This window comes from Suncus etruscus, chromosome 5 (assembly GCF_024139225.1).
Source record: "Suncus etruscus isolate mSunEtr1 chromosome 5, mSunEtr1.pri.cur, whole genome shotgun sequence".
In the NCBI taxonomy this organism is placed as follows: domain Eukaryota; kingdom Metazoa; phylum Chordata; class Mammalia; order Eulipotyphla; family Soricidae; genus Suncus; species Suncus etruscus.
In genome coordinates, this window is record NC_064852.1 from 10739104 (window position 1) to 10754434 (window position 15331).

The 15331-nt window shown below is 38.4% G+C and overlaps 1 protein-coding gene across 1 annotated transcript; it reads left to right on the top strand.

Moving 5' to 3' along the window:
• The first annotated feature begins 2985 nt into the window (after positions 1–2985).
• On the top strand, positions 2986–10708 carry LOC126009395 (dnaJ homolog subfamily C member 15-like). Its single transcript, XM_049773800.1, is given in 4 exon segments — positions 2986–3126; positions 4288–4371; positions 4497–4610; positions 10239–10708. Coding segments are annotated over 4 exon segments (738 nt in total). The 3' UTR covers positions 10638–10708.
• Positions 10709–15331: the final 4623 nt, after the last annotated feature.

The following is a 15331-nucleotide window of genomic DNA, read 5'->3' on the forward strand; positions in this document are numbered from 1 at the left end:
CAAGCTCACTCAACCCCTACTTTCTTATTCCTGGAAGGCACTGACTTTGGTTTTATTTCTGTGTTAACTCCTTTCTGCCTTCAGCTGGGAGTGATAAAGTACACTTTACTAGGGTTTGGGTTTGTCTTAGTCTAAAGTTCCTTATCATGGACTTAGGGGGAGAATCTTGGTCCTTACTCAGCTTTCTCCATTTTTAGAAAAAGAAAAAGAAATTCCTGCAGAGGGGATCACTTCAACAGAGGGGCCACAACTTAATGAGCAGTCTGAAAGGCTTACTGGGATCTGAATGTGGCTGGTGGCAGAGGAAAAGCAATCCAGGTGCCCACCTGGTTTACTTGAGGTAATTATGAGTTATGACATAGCGATAGTACATCATAATACATTGTGACATCATCAACCATGAACTATGATATCATAATGCTATATAGGATATTCACTTTGATATCATAATCATGAATTAGGATCCCATAATGGTGGCGCATTAGAATATCTATAGTGATGCCATAATGACACATTATGACCCCATAGGGGTGGCGCATCATTATAGTTGTTGTGACATCATAATATAATGCTATATGTTATATAATGATATATTAATATATATTTATGTTAATATAATCAATAATAATACAAATAATAAATTATAATAAAATTATAATCATGATTCTACTTATAATTATAAAATCATACATTATAATGAAATAATATAGTACTTACATATTAATATATAAAAATCCAGTGTGACATCATAAGTCACTATGATATCGTGGTGTCATCTATTTTGATATAAACATGAATTATCATACCATAATATCCATTGCGATGTCATTATCACAAATTATGATCTCATAGTGGTAATAATAGCCACTGTCATGTCATAATCATGAATTATGATTTCATCATGGTACTGCATCATAACATCCATTGTGATGCCATTATCACCAATTATGATACAGTGGCTATGCATCATAATACCCATTGTGACATGAAGCATAAACTATGAAATCATAATAGTATCCATTAAGATACAATAATCATGAGTATATCATAATAGTATATTGAAGCCTCACCCCCCACCCATTCTTCCTAGGTAACTTGACCTTACCTACAGGACCCCTCCCATTTCCTGGGATGGGTCTTGGAAAAGGTAGATAAGGCTTTGACCAGAGGGGATTAGGCCCCTTTTGGTCTTTTGCCAGCTTGGAGGTCAAAGGGAAGATGGCTGAAAGGAGTTAAGATGCAAGGCTAGCTAAGAATGGCTAAATGCTTAAAAGGTTATGATATAGGCCACACATGTGGTGGATAGGGCATGAATAAAGTTGATGCTTCCTGAAGCCTGCCTGTGAGTGAGCCAATACCCGTCACTTCCCTGGACCCCAGACCCGCCGGTTGATGGGGGATGAAGCCACGTGGCCATGGCCTAAGAATAAAGGCCTCCATCCACCTCTATCCAGCTCCATCATTAATTATTTAATGCAACAGTATATCATAATATTCATTGTGATATGATCACGAATTATGATCTCATAGTAGTATATCATAATATCCATAATGATATGTGAAGTAGAATAGTGGAGTATGTCACATGATAATCATGAATTATTATCTCATAGAGGTGGTGCATCATAATGTTCATTGTGATGCCATAACCATGAAATATGATCTCATGGTGGTGGTACATCATACTATCTCATATGATTTCATAACCGTGACTTGTGATCTCATAATATTGGTGTACTATAATATCCATTGTTGCATCGTAATCAACACTTATGGTATCAAAGTGGTGGTGCAGCCCAATATCCATTGTGACCTCATATTCATGAATTATGATGCCATAGTTGTGGCGTGTCATAATAGCCATAGTGACATCATAATCAGGAATAACGTCACAGTGGTGGGGAGCCATAATATTCGCTGTGATGTGATTAGGGATTTGATGTCATATTAGAATATCCATTGAAACTCATAGTCACGAATTATGATAGAGTGGTGCTGCATCTTTATTAGCCAATTTGATGTCATAATAATGAATTATTGTGTCTTAGTGGTGGTGCATAATAATATCAATTGTGATGTCATAATAATAAATTATAATATAATGTTGGTACTTCATAATATCCATGATGACATCAAAATTATGAACTATGATATCATAATGGTTATATCCATTGTGTCACCATAATCATGAATTATAATCTCATAGTGGTATTTCATAATATCCACTATGATATAATCATGAAAAGTGTTGGCACAACATACGTAATATTTATTGTGATGTCATAATCATGATTTATGTCCTCATAGCACTATGTTATAACATCCATTGTGATGTCATACTCATAAATTTTGATATCACATCTGTAGTGCATCCCAATATTCATTGTGATATCATAATCCCAAATTATTATGTAGTTGCAGTGCATCGTAATATTTATTGTGATGTCATAAGCATGAACTCTGATGTCATTGTGGTGGTGAATCATGATATTCATTGTGACATCATAACAATGAACGATGACATCATAGTGGTAGTGAATCTTAGTACCCATTGTGTCTCCATATTCACGAATCCTCATATCATAGTTGTGGTGCATCATAGTAATCATTGTGATGTCATAATCACCAATTATGTCATATGGTTATGCACCATAATAATCACTGTGATATCATAATCACTAATTCTGATTTTTAGTGGTGATGCATCATAATATCTATTATGATATAGTGGTGGTACATCATAATATCCATTGTGACATCATTTATCATGAACTATGATATCATAATAGTAATGGTATATCATAACATTCATTATGATATCATAAATATGAATTATGTAGTAGTGGTATATCATAATATCTATTGTGATGTCATAATCAGGAATTATTATCTCAGTGGTATCTCATAACAGCCATTGTGGTGTCATAATCACGGATTACCATTTTTATCATGGTGGTGCATCATAATTTCCATTGTGATGTCATGATGATGAATTATGACGTCACAGTGGCGGCCCATCATAATAACCATCGTGACACCATAATCACGAATTGTGGTATTCTAGTGGTGGAGAATGATAATAGCCACTGTGATGTCATAATCACGAATTATGATATCATAGGAGTGGTGTACCATAATATTCATTGTGACATCATAATAATGAAATATAGTAGTATATCACAATAGCCATTGTCATGTCAGAATCATGAATTATGATGTAGTGGTGATGCATCATGATAGCCACTGTGACATCATAATCACAACTTATGATATCAGAGTGTCTTGTATCTTTATTAGCTATTTTAACATAGCAATCACAAATTATGTTTTCATAGTGGTGGCACATCATAATATCAATTGTGACATCATAATCACAAATTATGGTGTAATTGTGGTACATCATAATACATATGGTGACATAATCAACTATGGTATAATGGTCTATCATAATATCCATTGTGTTATCATAAATATAAGTTGTGATCTTATATTAGTATTTCATAATACCCATTGTAATGTCATAATCATGAAGTATGATGTCACAGTGGTGGCCCATCAAAGTAACCATTGTGATATCATAATCATAAAATATGATATAACATTAGTAGCATATCATAATATCCATTGGGATGTCATAGTCATGAATTATGATATCATAGTGATGGTGCATCATAATATCCATTGTGACATCATAGGCATGAAATATGATTTCATCTGTTCCCCAGTAGGAAGGATATAGCTTCACCTTAGAGACCTGAGGTTCCCCAAGCAACAACAGCTCCCCTCTTAGTCTTTGAAGCCTGCACCACTGGTGCCCAGTTGCTGGATCACCAGGCACAGAAAACTCCTCAAGCTGTTTTCTGAGGAGGCCTAGCTTTCCTGCACAGTGTAAGGGGTCTCTGATACCCCCACCATCTCCAACTATACTCCTATCTGAGCCCCATCCTGGTTCTAACAGTTTTTTCCTCTCTCCCGTGTCCCGCAGAAAGCGAATCCATAGGTCCTTCTACCTAGGTCTGCATGTGAGGACAGAAAGGAGAACAGGACTAGCAGAGAAAGCAGAGCAGGGCTGAGGCCTGAGGTGCCTGTTGGTGGGAAGAGACGCCAGTGTGCAAGGATGGAAGTGTCCTGGCCCCTGACCCCTAACCCTCTCACTTCTGTCCTCTCCAGAACCATTCCATGCCCTCCCCATTCTCCTCTCCTCCCTTCTCCTGACTTCTTGCTCCTGCCCCAGTCTCTCTTTGTATTCTCTCCTCTTCTCTCTGTCCATCCTCCCACTGCCAACAGCAAGTCCATCTGTCCTTAGAGTCCTTGGCCCTGCCGCCTCTGCCCTCTGTGAACCTCCCTGTATGGCTCTTCCATGATTCCACAGTGAGTCCCCAGCCCTGAAAACCTGCCCAATTTTCCCATGATTTAGTCCACCTCATGATGAGCTGGATACCCAGGCATGACTGAAAAGCTCTACTCTTCCCTCATGTTGCTCTGTTTTATTCTAGATAAACACATGTATCTGTGGCTGCTCTGTATCATCTGGCTTCCCCACATTGGCCTCTGCAGAGTGTTCCAACCCCTATGTATCCCACTCTCCACCTGGCCCTGTGTACAGCCAGGTACTCTCTGCTCTGCCTGTTGGATCTCTCTTAGAGTCTATTGGCTAAGAATCAGAAGTATTGCTGAATAATTAAGATGAACGTACCACAGACAACTTGAGTTGTCTGTGAGCTCAGTGGCAGAAAAGGGTTCGAAACTGGGACATAGGATTGGGGACTATACAAGGCCCCATCTAGTCCAAAAGGGCTTGGACAATACTTAGAAGTTTCCAAGTTCTTGTCCTGTGAAACCTGATAAGGACACTAGTTGCAAGCAGCTAGGAAGCCCACAGGACAAGGTGGGGTTTCTCAAATGGGCTCTACAGAGGGGGACAGGAAGAACAGGGGGCAAAGTGGCATCTCTCCTACTGGACTACACAGGTGGGATATGAAGAATAGGTAAAAGGTGAGGCTGTGAGAAATGCCAAGACTGAAGGTAGCATTCTGATTTCCTCAGACCCTCAGCAGTATTTGAGACATTTTGCCATTGTTGTGGACTCTGCTGGGTCCTCAAGGTTCAAGTGATGTCTGGACCTGGAGAGGCCACAAGACCAAGTCAGCCCAGTCCAATAGCATGTGCCTTTTGCTGGCAGGAGACACCCTGTCCAATCACACACACACACACACACACACACACACACACACACACACACACACACACACGCTTGGCTTGGATCACTATCCCTTTATTTTAGCAGTAGTGCAAATTGGACAGAGACTGTCAGGGTCAAATGACCCATGCCTCTCCCTGCTTCTCTTCTGTGTCACAAATAAATGGTCCCCTCAAAAGTGCCAAAAGGTCCTGGAATATGGATTCTGTCCTAGCTCTAGCCAGTTATGCAGAGGTGCCTTCCCCAGATCAGTCTACCAGAATTGGAAGCAGTTATAGCTCTGAGTGCATTCAAGTAGAGCTAAACTTGACTTTGGCTAGGTTTTTCTTTTAGGGGGCAACAGAGAGGCATATCTGCACTCAAAGAAACTTTTTATTTGATTAAAACCTCTGAGCTCCTTCACACCCGCTCTCAGAATAATTGTTGCTTAGAGATTTATTGACTGAATATATATTTGTTAAGAGTTCTCATCTGGGGTGTCTTGCAACAGTTACTCTCAATTTTATGCTCAGGAAACCATGGAACTGGAGCCTCCCACATCAGAGCAAGAGCCTTCATCTCTACCCCATCTCCCTAGACCCCACGTTTTGGCTTTGTTTGGGGGTCATTCCAAGCAGAGCTTAGGGTTGAATTCTGCCTCACAGGAATTACTCCTTGTGGGGCCTTAAAGACAGAAATCAGTAACAGGGATAAAGCCCAGATCACATGCATACAAGGCCAGTGCTGTGCCCTCTCAACCATCTCACCAGCCCTCTGGCCCCTCCCTACTTGGTGAAAATGTGTCTAGAGTGCGGCTAACCCATAGATGAAATATCACTGTGAAGGCTTATGCTAGGAGTCCAGAATAACTCTATGACTTTCTGGAAGTATAACTCAACACTAAAATTCAATCTATACATGTTCATAGAAACACACAGCCATTCATGTAAACACAGAGTCCTATACACACAGGCGCATGCATATTTGCAATTCAGGCTCACAAAGGCACAGAACACAACACAGAGAAGTATATACAGGCATTGTACGCATGCACAAAAGTGCATACATACAGCCAGGCACACACATACATATTGACACACACACATGCTTCAAAGTGTATGCATTCAGACACATGCCCTGTGAAGTTTTTGGTCTGTCTATTGAGTGGGTCTGCTGTGGAGCCAGGCACCTGCAGTGCTATCAGCCTTGGAGGTGGCACTGCCACCCCTTTCTCTCATGCCAGTGAAGCATCCATCCTTAACACATGCCCAGACCTCACATGAATAAATGTCTTTGCTAAGCTTGTGTTCAGGCAGTGGCCCAGGGACAGCGCACATTCCCTGGGAAGAGACCATAGGTTCTTTAATAATTTTCCATTGTGCAGTGGTGACTTCTGGCTCTTTGGTTTGAGTCTCACGAATTCATTGAGTAGCTCCCTGAGGTGCGAGCTGACCCTATGTGTTTTGGGGGAGTGGATTTCAGAACCATTCAGGTTGCTCCCTCTTGGTGCCTCCATGATGGGGTTCACTTGCAGCTTACAGGACTGATGCATTCTTCAGCAATGGGAACTTCTTGGCCTTAATGTCTTTGGTTGTTTCTTCACGGAGGTTTTCTTCCTGTCTCTCTGGAACGCCTATAAATTTTATGTTGTTCTCGTTGGATTTATCCTAGAGTTCTACTGTCACCTGTTAATTTTCTTTGAGGATTTTTTCCATCTTCTGTTCATTTATTTAAGACTCTTTCCCAGCTTCTCCTATTGTATTGAGGTGTTATGCAGCTCATCTTCCAGTTCACTAATTCTGTAATCAACAGCTACTATTTTGATGGTGAGGCCTTCCAGTAAGTTTTTCATTGATTCCTACCAAGTATTTTTGTATTTCTGTCATTTTTGTTTGAAATTTTCTCATCGCAGTTCTCTTGAATCTTATTGGCTGACCATTCCATGGTTTCTTTGAGTTCTTTGAACATCTTCCACATTTCCTCTCTGAAATCCTTATCAGAGAGGCTATATAAGTGACTGATGTTAGCTGGGTCCTTAGAAATGAATTAGAGATTTTTTTTCTCCCCACATCCACACCAGAAGTGACTGTTCTGGTTGTGTGTGTGTGTGTGTGTGTGTGTGTGTGTGTGTGTGATGTGTGCCAGTCTCTGTGGTGTAAGATGATAGTTCATTGTTGTTTTCATTTGTATCTCCCTGATGATTAGGGATGTGGAGCATTTTTTCATGTGCCTTTTGGAAACCTGTATTCTTGTTTAAGGAAATATCTGTTCACTTCTCCCTATTTTTGATGGGATTAGATATTTTTTCTTGCTAAGTTCTGTCAATACCTTGCATATCTTAGATGTTAGCCCCTTTTCTGATGGGCATTGAGTGAATAGTTTCTCCCATTTCATGGATGACCTTTTTCACTAGTTTATTTTTCTTTTTTTTTTTTGTTTTTTTTTTTTTTTTTAATTTTTTTTTTATTTAAACACCTTGATTACATACATGATTGTGTTTGGGTTTCAGTCATAAAAGGAACACCACCCATCACCAGTGCAACATTCCCATCACCCAAGTCCCAAATCACCCTCCTCCCCACCCAACCCCCGCCTGTACCCTAAACAGGCTCTACATTTCCCTCATACATTCTCAATATTAGGACAGTTCAAAATGTAGTTATTTCTCTAACTAAACTCATCACGCTTTGTGGTGAGCTTCCTGAGGTGAGCTGGAACTTCCAGCTCTTTTCTCTTTTGTGTCTGAAAATTATTATTACAAGGGTGTCTTTCATTTTTCTTAAAACCCATAGATGAGTGAGACCATTCTGCGTTTTTCTCTCTCTCTCTGACTTATTTCACTCAGCATAATAGATTCCATGTACATCCATGTATAGGAAAATTTCATGACTTCATCTCTCCTGACAGCTGCATAATATTCCATTGTGTATATGTACCACAGTTTCTTTAGCCATTCATCTGTTGAAGGGCATCTTCAAAGAAGTGGATCAGACACTTTTGAAATTCATTTGGAACAATAAACACCCTCGAATAGCTAAAGCAATCATTGGGAAAAAGAATATGGGAGGAATTACTTTTCCCAACTTTAAACTGTACTACAAAGCAACAGTTATCAAAACAGCATGGTATTGGAATAAGGATAGGTCCTCAGATCAGTGGAATAGGCTTGAATACTCAGAAAATGTTCCCCAGAGATACAACCATCTAATTTTTGATAAAGGAGCAGGAAATCCTAAATGGAGCAGGGAAAGCCTCTTCAACAAGTGGTGTTGGCACAATTGGATAGCCACTTGCAAAAAATTAAACTTAGACCCCCAGCTAACATCATGTACAAAGGTAAAATCCAAATGGATTAAAGACCTCGATATCAGCCCCAAAACCATAAGATATATAGAACAGCACATAGGCAAAACACTACAGGACATTACAGGCATCTTCAAGGAGGAAACTGCACTCTCCAAGCAAGTGAAAGCAGAGATTAACAGATGGGAATATATTAAGCTGAGAAGCTTCTGCACCTCAAAGGAAATAGTGCCCAGGATACAAGAGCCACCCACTGAGTGGGAGAAACTATTCACCCAATACCCATCAGATAAGGGGCTAATCTCCAAAATATACAAGGCACTGACAGAACTTTACAAGAAAAAAACATCTAACCCCATCAAAAAATGGGGAGAAGAAATGAACAGACACTTTGACAAAGAAGAAATACGCATGGCCAAAAGACACATGAAAAAATGTTCCACATCACTAATCATCAGGGAGATGCAAATCAAAACAACGATGAGATACCACCTCACACCCCAGAGAATGGCACACATCACAAAGAATGAGAATAAACAGTGTTGGCGGGGATGTGGAGAGAAAGGAACTCTTATCCACTGCTGGTGGGAATGCTGTCTAGTTCAACCTTTATGGAAAGCGATATGGAGATTCCTCCAAAAACTGGAAATCGAGCTCCCATACGATCCAGCTATACCACTCCTAGGAATATACCCTAGGAACACAAAAATACAATACAAAAACCCCTTCCTTACACCTATATTCATTGCAGCTCTATTTACCATAGCAAGACTCTGGAAACAACCAAGATGCCCTTCAACAGATGAATGGCTAAAGAAACTAGTTTATTTTTCATTTGAAGTGCAGAAGCATCTCAGTTTAATGTAATCCCATTTGTTGTATCTCTTCTTCCACTTGTTTGGACAGTGGTGTTTTCTCCTTGAAGATAACTTTAGTTTCAATGTCATGGAGTGTTTTGTCTCCATTTTCTTCTGTATACCTTATAGTTTCAGGTTTGATATCAAGGTCCTTAATACATTTTGATTGGACCTTTGTGCATGGTGTTAGAGGTCTGACTTTGCTTTTTTTGCATGTGGCAGACCAGTCGTCCCAACACCACTTATTGAAGAGTCTCTCCTTGCTCCATTTTGCATTTCTTGCTCCTTTATCGAAGAGTGTATTACTGAGTGTCATTCTCTGAATATTCAAGTCTATTCCACTGGTCTGAGGGTTGGTCTTTATTTTATTACCACGCTGTTTTAATGATTATTGCTTTGTAATAAAATTTTAAGTTGGGGAAAGTAATACCCCTCATTTTCATTTTTCTCAGGGTTGCTTTAGCTATTCTTGGGCATTTATTCTTCCAGATGAATTTTAGAAGAGTTTGAGCCATTTCTTTGAAGAATGACATCGGTATAGTTAGAGAGATTGCCCTGAATCTGTATAATAATGCTTGGGAAATATTGCCATTTTAATTATGTCAATTCTCCCAATCAATTAACAGGTATATGTCTCCATTTCCTTGTGTCTTCTTGTATTTCTTGAAGCACTGTTTTATAGTTTTCTTTGTATAGGTCCTGCACATTTTTAGTTAAGTTGATTCAAGGTATTTGAATTTCTGTGGTTTTATTTTGAATGGGATTATTTTTAATGTCTGTTAATTCTTTAACATTATTTATGTATAAGAAGGGCATTGATTTCCTAGAGTATGTTCCTGAGGGGGGAGCGCGCGGGGCTGTGGCGGAGGCTGCAGCTGCTGAAATGAGCCGCGCTCTAGGTGAAGACAGGGAACTGCGCCGGAACCGTGGCCAGCACAGTGGTAGCAGTTGGACTGACCATTGCTGCTGCAGGATTTGCAGGCCGCTGTGTATTGCAAGCTCTGAAACATATGAAACCTCAAGTAAAACAAGTTTTTCAAAGTCTACCAAAATCTGCCTTCAGTGGGGGTTATTACAGAGGTGGATTCGAAACCAAAATGACAAAACGGGAAGCTGCATTAATACTTGGTATAAGTACTACTGCCAACAAAGGAAAAATAAGAGATGCTCATTGACAAATTATGCTTTTAAATCCTCCAGACAAAGGAGGATCTCCCTATATAGCAGCCAAAATCAATGAAGCTAAAGGTTTACTAGAAGGTCAAGCTAAAAAAAATGAAGTAAATCTGAATTTTTAAATTTTCTTACTAGTTAATGTATGAGTACCAAGTTTTTATAATAAAATGCCTCAAAGCTAAAAAAAAAAGAAGGGCATTAATTTTTGTGCATTAATTTTGTAGCCTGCCATTTTGCTACATGAATCCATTGTTTCTAGTTTTTCATTAGTCTTTAGGCTTTATAGTATCATGTCCTCTGCAAACAGTGAGAGCTTAATTTCTTTATTTCCTATCTGAATGCCCTTGATATATTTTTCTTGTCTAATTGCTATTGCAAGTATTTTCAGTACTATGTTGAACAGGATTGTGGAGAGGGGGTTGCTTTGACTTGTGTCAGATCTTAGAGAAAAGGCTTTTATTTTTTTTCTCATTGAGAATAATATTTGTCATGGGTTTGTGATAAATAACCTTGACTATATTGAGAAAAATCTCTCCATTCCCATCTTGTTGAGAGTCTCTCTTTCTTTTTTTTTTTATCATGAATGGGTGTTGGACCTTATAAAATGCTTTCTCTGCATCTATTAATATGTTCATATGGATTTTAATTTTCCTTTTGTTGAGGAGGTGTATTACATTGGTTGGTTTGTGTATGAATGAACCATTCTTGCTTCTTAAGAATAAATCCTACTTGGTCATGGTGTTGAAATTTTTCTTTTTTTTTTTTTGAGCCCATCCAAATAGTTTTTTATGAAGCTAACATCACCCTGATACCAAAAGCAGAGATGCAAAAAAAAAAAAAAAAAACAAAAACAAAAACAAAAACCTAAATGTGATATCCCTAATGAATATGGATGCAAAGATAAATAACAAAATCCTACCAAATAGGATTCAATGCCTCATCAAGAAATTCCAACTCAGGGCCCAGAGAGATAGCACAGCTGCGTTTGCCTTGCAAGCAGCCGATCCAAGACCAAAGGTGGTTGGTTTGAATCCCGGTGTCCCATATGGTCCCCCGTGCCTGCCAGGAGCTATTTCTGAGCAGACAGCCAGGAGTGACCCCTGAGCACTGCCGAGTGTGACCCAAAAACCAAAAAAAAAAAAACTATTTGGAAGTGTTTAATAATTTAGTGATATTGTACCACTGTATTTTCTATTCTCTGAAATACCTTTTAATATCATTTTGAAAAAATTTTACTTTTGTGTTTGTATATGTGTGGTTATTGATAGTGGGGTCTAGCATTTTGTATGTATATTTGGGGGGCACCCAGAGATGCTCATGGGTCACTCCTGTCTCTGATCTCAGAACTCACACATGTCAGGCACAGAGATCATATAGGATGACTGATAAAACATGGGCTGCCACATGCAAAGAAAACATCCTACCCCTTGTGTTATCACAAACTTGTGCTATCCAGCCCATGTATATTTATTTTTTCAGATATATAGTGGAAGCATTCTTGAATGAACACTCCAAAATCTTTTTATAAGCACCAGAATAAGTGACTCTATAGCTTTTGGGCAGGAGAGCAAGATAATTTAGGATCAGTCTTCAGTTTAGTTGGATGGAGTTGTGATGATGGACCTTAAATTCCCTCCATGGTTTTGCTCTGCAGTGAAAGTATGGGTATTTGTTGTGTTTTTGAATTAGTATGAGACACATGAGAAAAAGACAGGGTACCACAGTGAGCCTCCTTAGCAGCACACTTATGTTTGTTGTTGACTCTAAATCACCTTCTTCCAATATCAGAAGGCAAAAAGCCGTGGGAACTAACAAGTTTCTGGGGCTTTTTTTGTGGTTGTTATGAATTCTCTTAGGGACACTCTCTTATTATTAGCTGTCAACACATTTTTTTCCACTAGAGAATCCAAGGCAATCAAACAACTTCTTTCTAATTTGTGTCTAATTTAGAGCTTGGGGCAAGGGAATTGCTACTCCATAAGGATCCTGTCCATGACTGGGCAGCTCAAATTCAAAACCATAGCTTCAGTTCTAAAGAACCAGGAGTCAGTAAGGAGCTCCTCGTTTGTTTTGAATGGAAAATTCTTTCCCCAGCAATGATTGTTGATACAACAAGAGACTTGCATGCTTCATTGTACTCAGTCGACTAGAGATGAATGAAAAACCATCCATGTCTTATAAATGATTGTATGTATATGTTTCCATTACTTAAGAGACAATCTGAAGTGTGTGTGTGTGTGAGAGAGAGAGATTCTGCCCATGCTACCATATACATGTACAAATGAAAGAATGAGATAGTGGCTATGTGTTGGTGTATTGAAGCTTGATTTTACAATTCCTCATACCAAATAAAAACAGGTATAGTATTGTAAAATAAGTCAACCTAACTGAACTTTTTTTTTGAGAGACTGGGAAAGTACTCTTGTTTATCTGTCCATTAGTATTTCTTTTTCTTTCATATTTTATCCCAATCTGTAATTATGTTACTTTCTGCTGCCATGATCTAGATGTGAGTGATACATGAATTACTGAAATTTCTGTTGAAAGTTGCCTTTCTACTGTATGTTTTATACCTATTTGGCCACATACTTGTTTACCATTTTTATATCTTTATTTAAGCACCATGATTACAAACATGTTTATAGGTGGTTTCAGTTATAAAATAAGAACACTCCCCTTCCCTAGTGCAACCTTCCTACCACCAGTGCCCTCCATTTCCTTCCTCCCCCACCCAATTCCTGCATTTAAGAAAGGTATTTCTCTCGCTCACTACCATTGTCATGATAGTTGATAGTGTAGTTATTTCTCTAACTGGACTCATCACTCTGTGGTAAGCTTCATAGCATGGCCGATTCTTCTAGCCATCCATCATCTCTGTTGTCTCTAAGTATTATTGCCATATTGTCTTTTATTTTTCTTAAATCCTACATATGAGGGAGACTATTCTGTGTCTATCTCTCTCTCTCTGACTTACTTCACTCAGCATAATAGTTTCAATGTCCATCCATGTATAGGAAAATTTCATGACTTTTTTTTTTCCTGAAGGTTAAATAGTATTCCATTGTGTATATGTGCCATAGTTTTAGCCACTCATCTTTTGTTGAGCATCTGGGCTGTTTCCAAATTCTTTCTATTTTAAATAGTGCTGAAATGAATATAGGTGTGCAGAATGCATTTTTGTATTGTGTTTTGTGTTCCTAGGGTATATTCATAGGAGTGGTACAGCTGGATCATATGAGAACTCAATTTCTATTTTTTTTTGAGGAATCTCCATATTGTTTTCCATAAAGGCTGGACTAGACTGCATTTCCACCAGTAGTGAATGAGAGTTTCTCTCTCCCCAAATCCCCTCCAGCACTGATTGTTCTTGTTCTTTGTGATGTGTGCCAGTCTCTATGGCATGAGAAGGTACCTAATTATTGTTTTGATTTGCCTCTCCCTGATGATTAGTGATATGGAATATTTTTTTTCATGTGCCTTTTGGCCATCTGTATTTCTTCCTTGAGGAAGTATCTGTTCATTTCTTTTCCCCATTTTTGATGGATTTAGATTTTTTTCTTGTTAAGTTCGATCAGTATATTGTATATTCTAGATATTAGTATCTTATCTGATGGGTATTGGATGAATAGTTTTTCCCATTCTGTGGGTGGTCTTTGTATCCTAGTCACTACTTCCTTTGAGGTGTAGAAGTTTCTCAGTTTAATATAGTACCTTTAATATAGTTCCATTAGTTTATATTTGGTTCCACTTGTTTGGACCATGACGTTGCCTCCTTGAAGATGTCCATCAATGTCATGAACTATTTTACCTATGTATTCTATATGCCTTATGGTTCCAGGTCAGATATCATGGTCTTTAATCCATTTTTTTATCTGACCTTTGTGCATTTTGTTAGAAGGAGGTCTGAGTTTGCTTTTTTGCATGTGGCTGAACAGTTGTCCTAACAGCCCTTGTTGAAGAGCTTCTCCTTGCTCCATTTTGAGTTTCTTGTCTCCTTATCAAAGATTAATTGATTGCATGTCTGGGGAACATTTTTGGAATATTCAAGTCTATTCCATTGATCTGAGGTTCTGTCTTTATTCCAATGCCATGCTACTATATTTAGAAAACCCTAAAGAATCTACCAAAAAGTTTTTTAGAAACAATAGATTCATATAGCAAAGTGGCAGGCTACAAAATTAACACACAAAAATTAATGTCCTTTTTATACACAAAAAATGATAGAGAAGAAATGGGCATAAAAAAGTTCCAGTCACAACAGTGCCACAGAAACTCAAATACTTTGAAGTCAACTTAATTAAAGAGGTGAAGGACCTATACAAAGAAAACTGCAAAACATTGCTTCAAGGGATAAAAAAAAAATGACACAAGGAAATGGAGACATATACTCTGTTCGTAAATTGGGAGGATTACATTATTAATATGGTAATACTCCCCAAAGCATTATACAGATTTAATGCAATTCTTCTAAGGATACCCATGATGTTCTTCAAAGAATTGGATCAAAAACTCCTGAAATTCGCTGGAACAATAAATGCACATGAACAGTTAAAGCAATCCTTAGGAAAGAGAATATGGGAGGCATCACTTTCTGCAACTTAAAATTGTACTGCAAAGCAATAGTCATTAAAAATTGTTTACCAATTTAACATTCAATAACAGGTTGGCTTTACTCTTTTCATGGCTGTTCTACTGCTTGAGAGTAGAATAAAATCTTTTTTTCTTATGATATGAAAGAAGTGCTTACATATTCCAGCTCTGTGATAGTTCTCTCACATTTGAACTATTCTATGCTTGTCATGCTCCTGAATTTCTC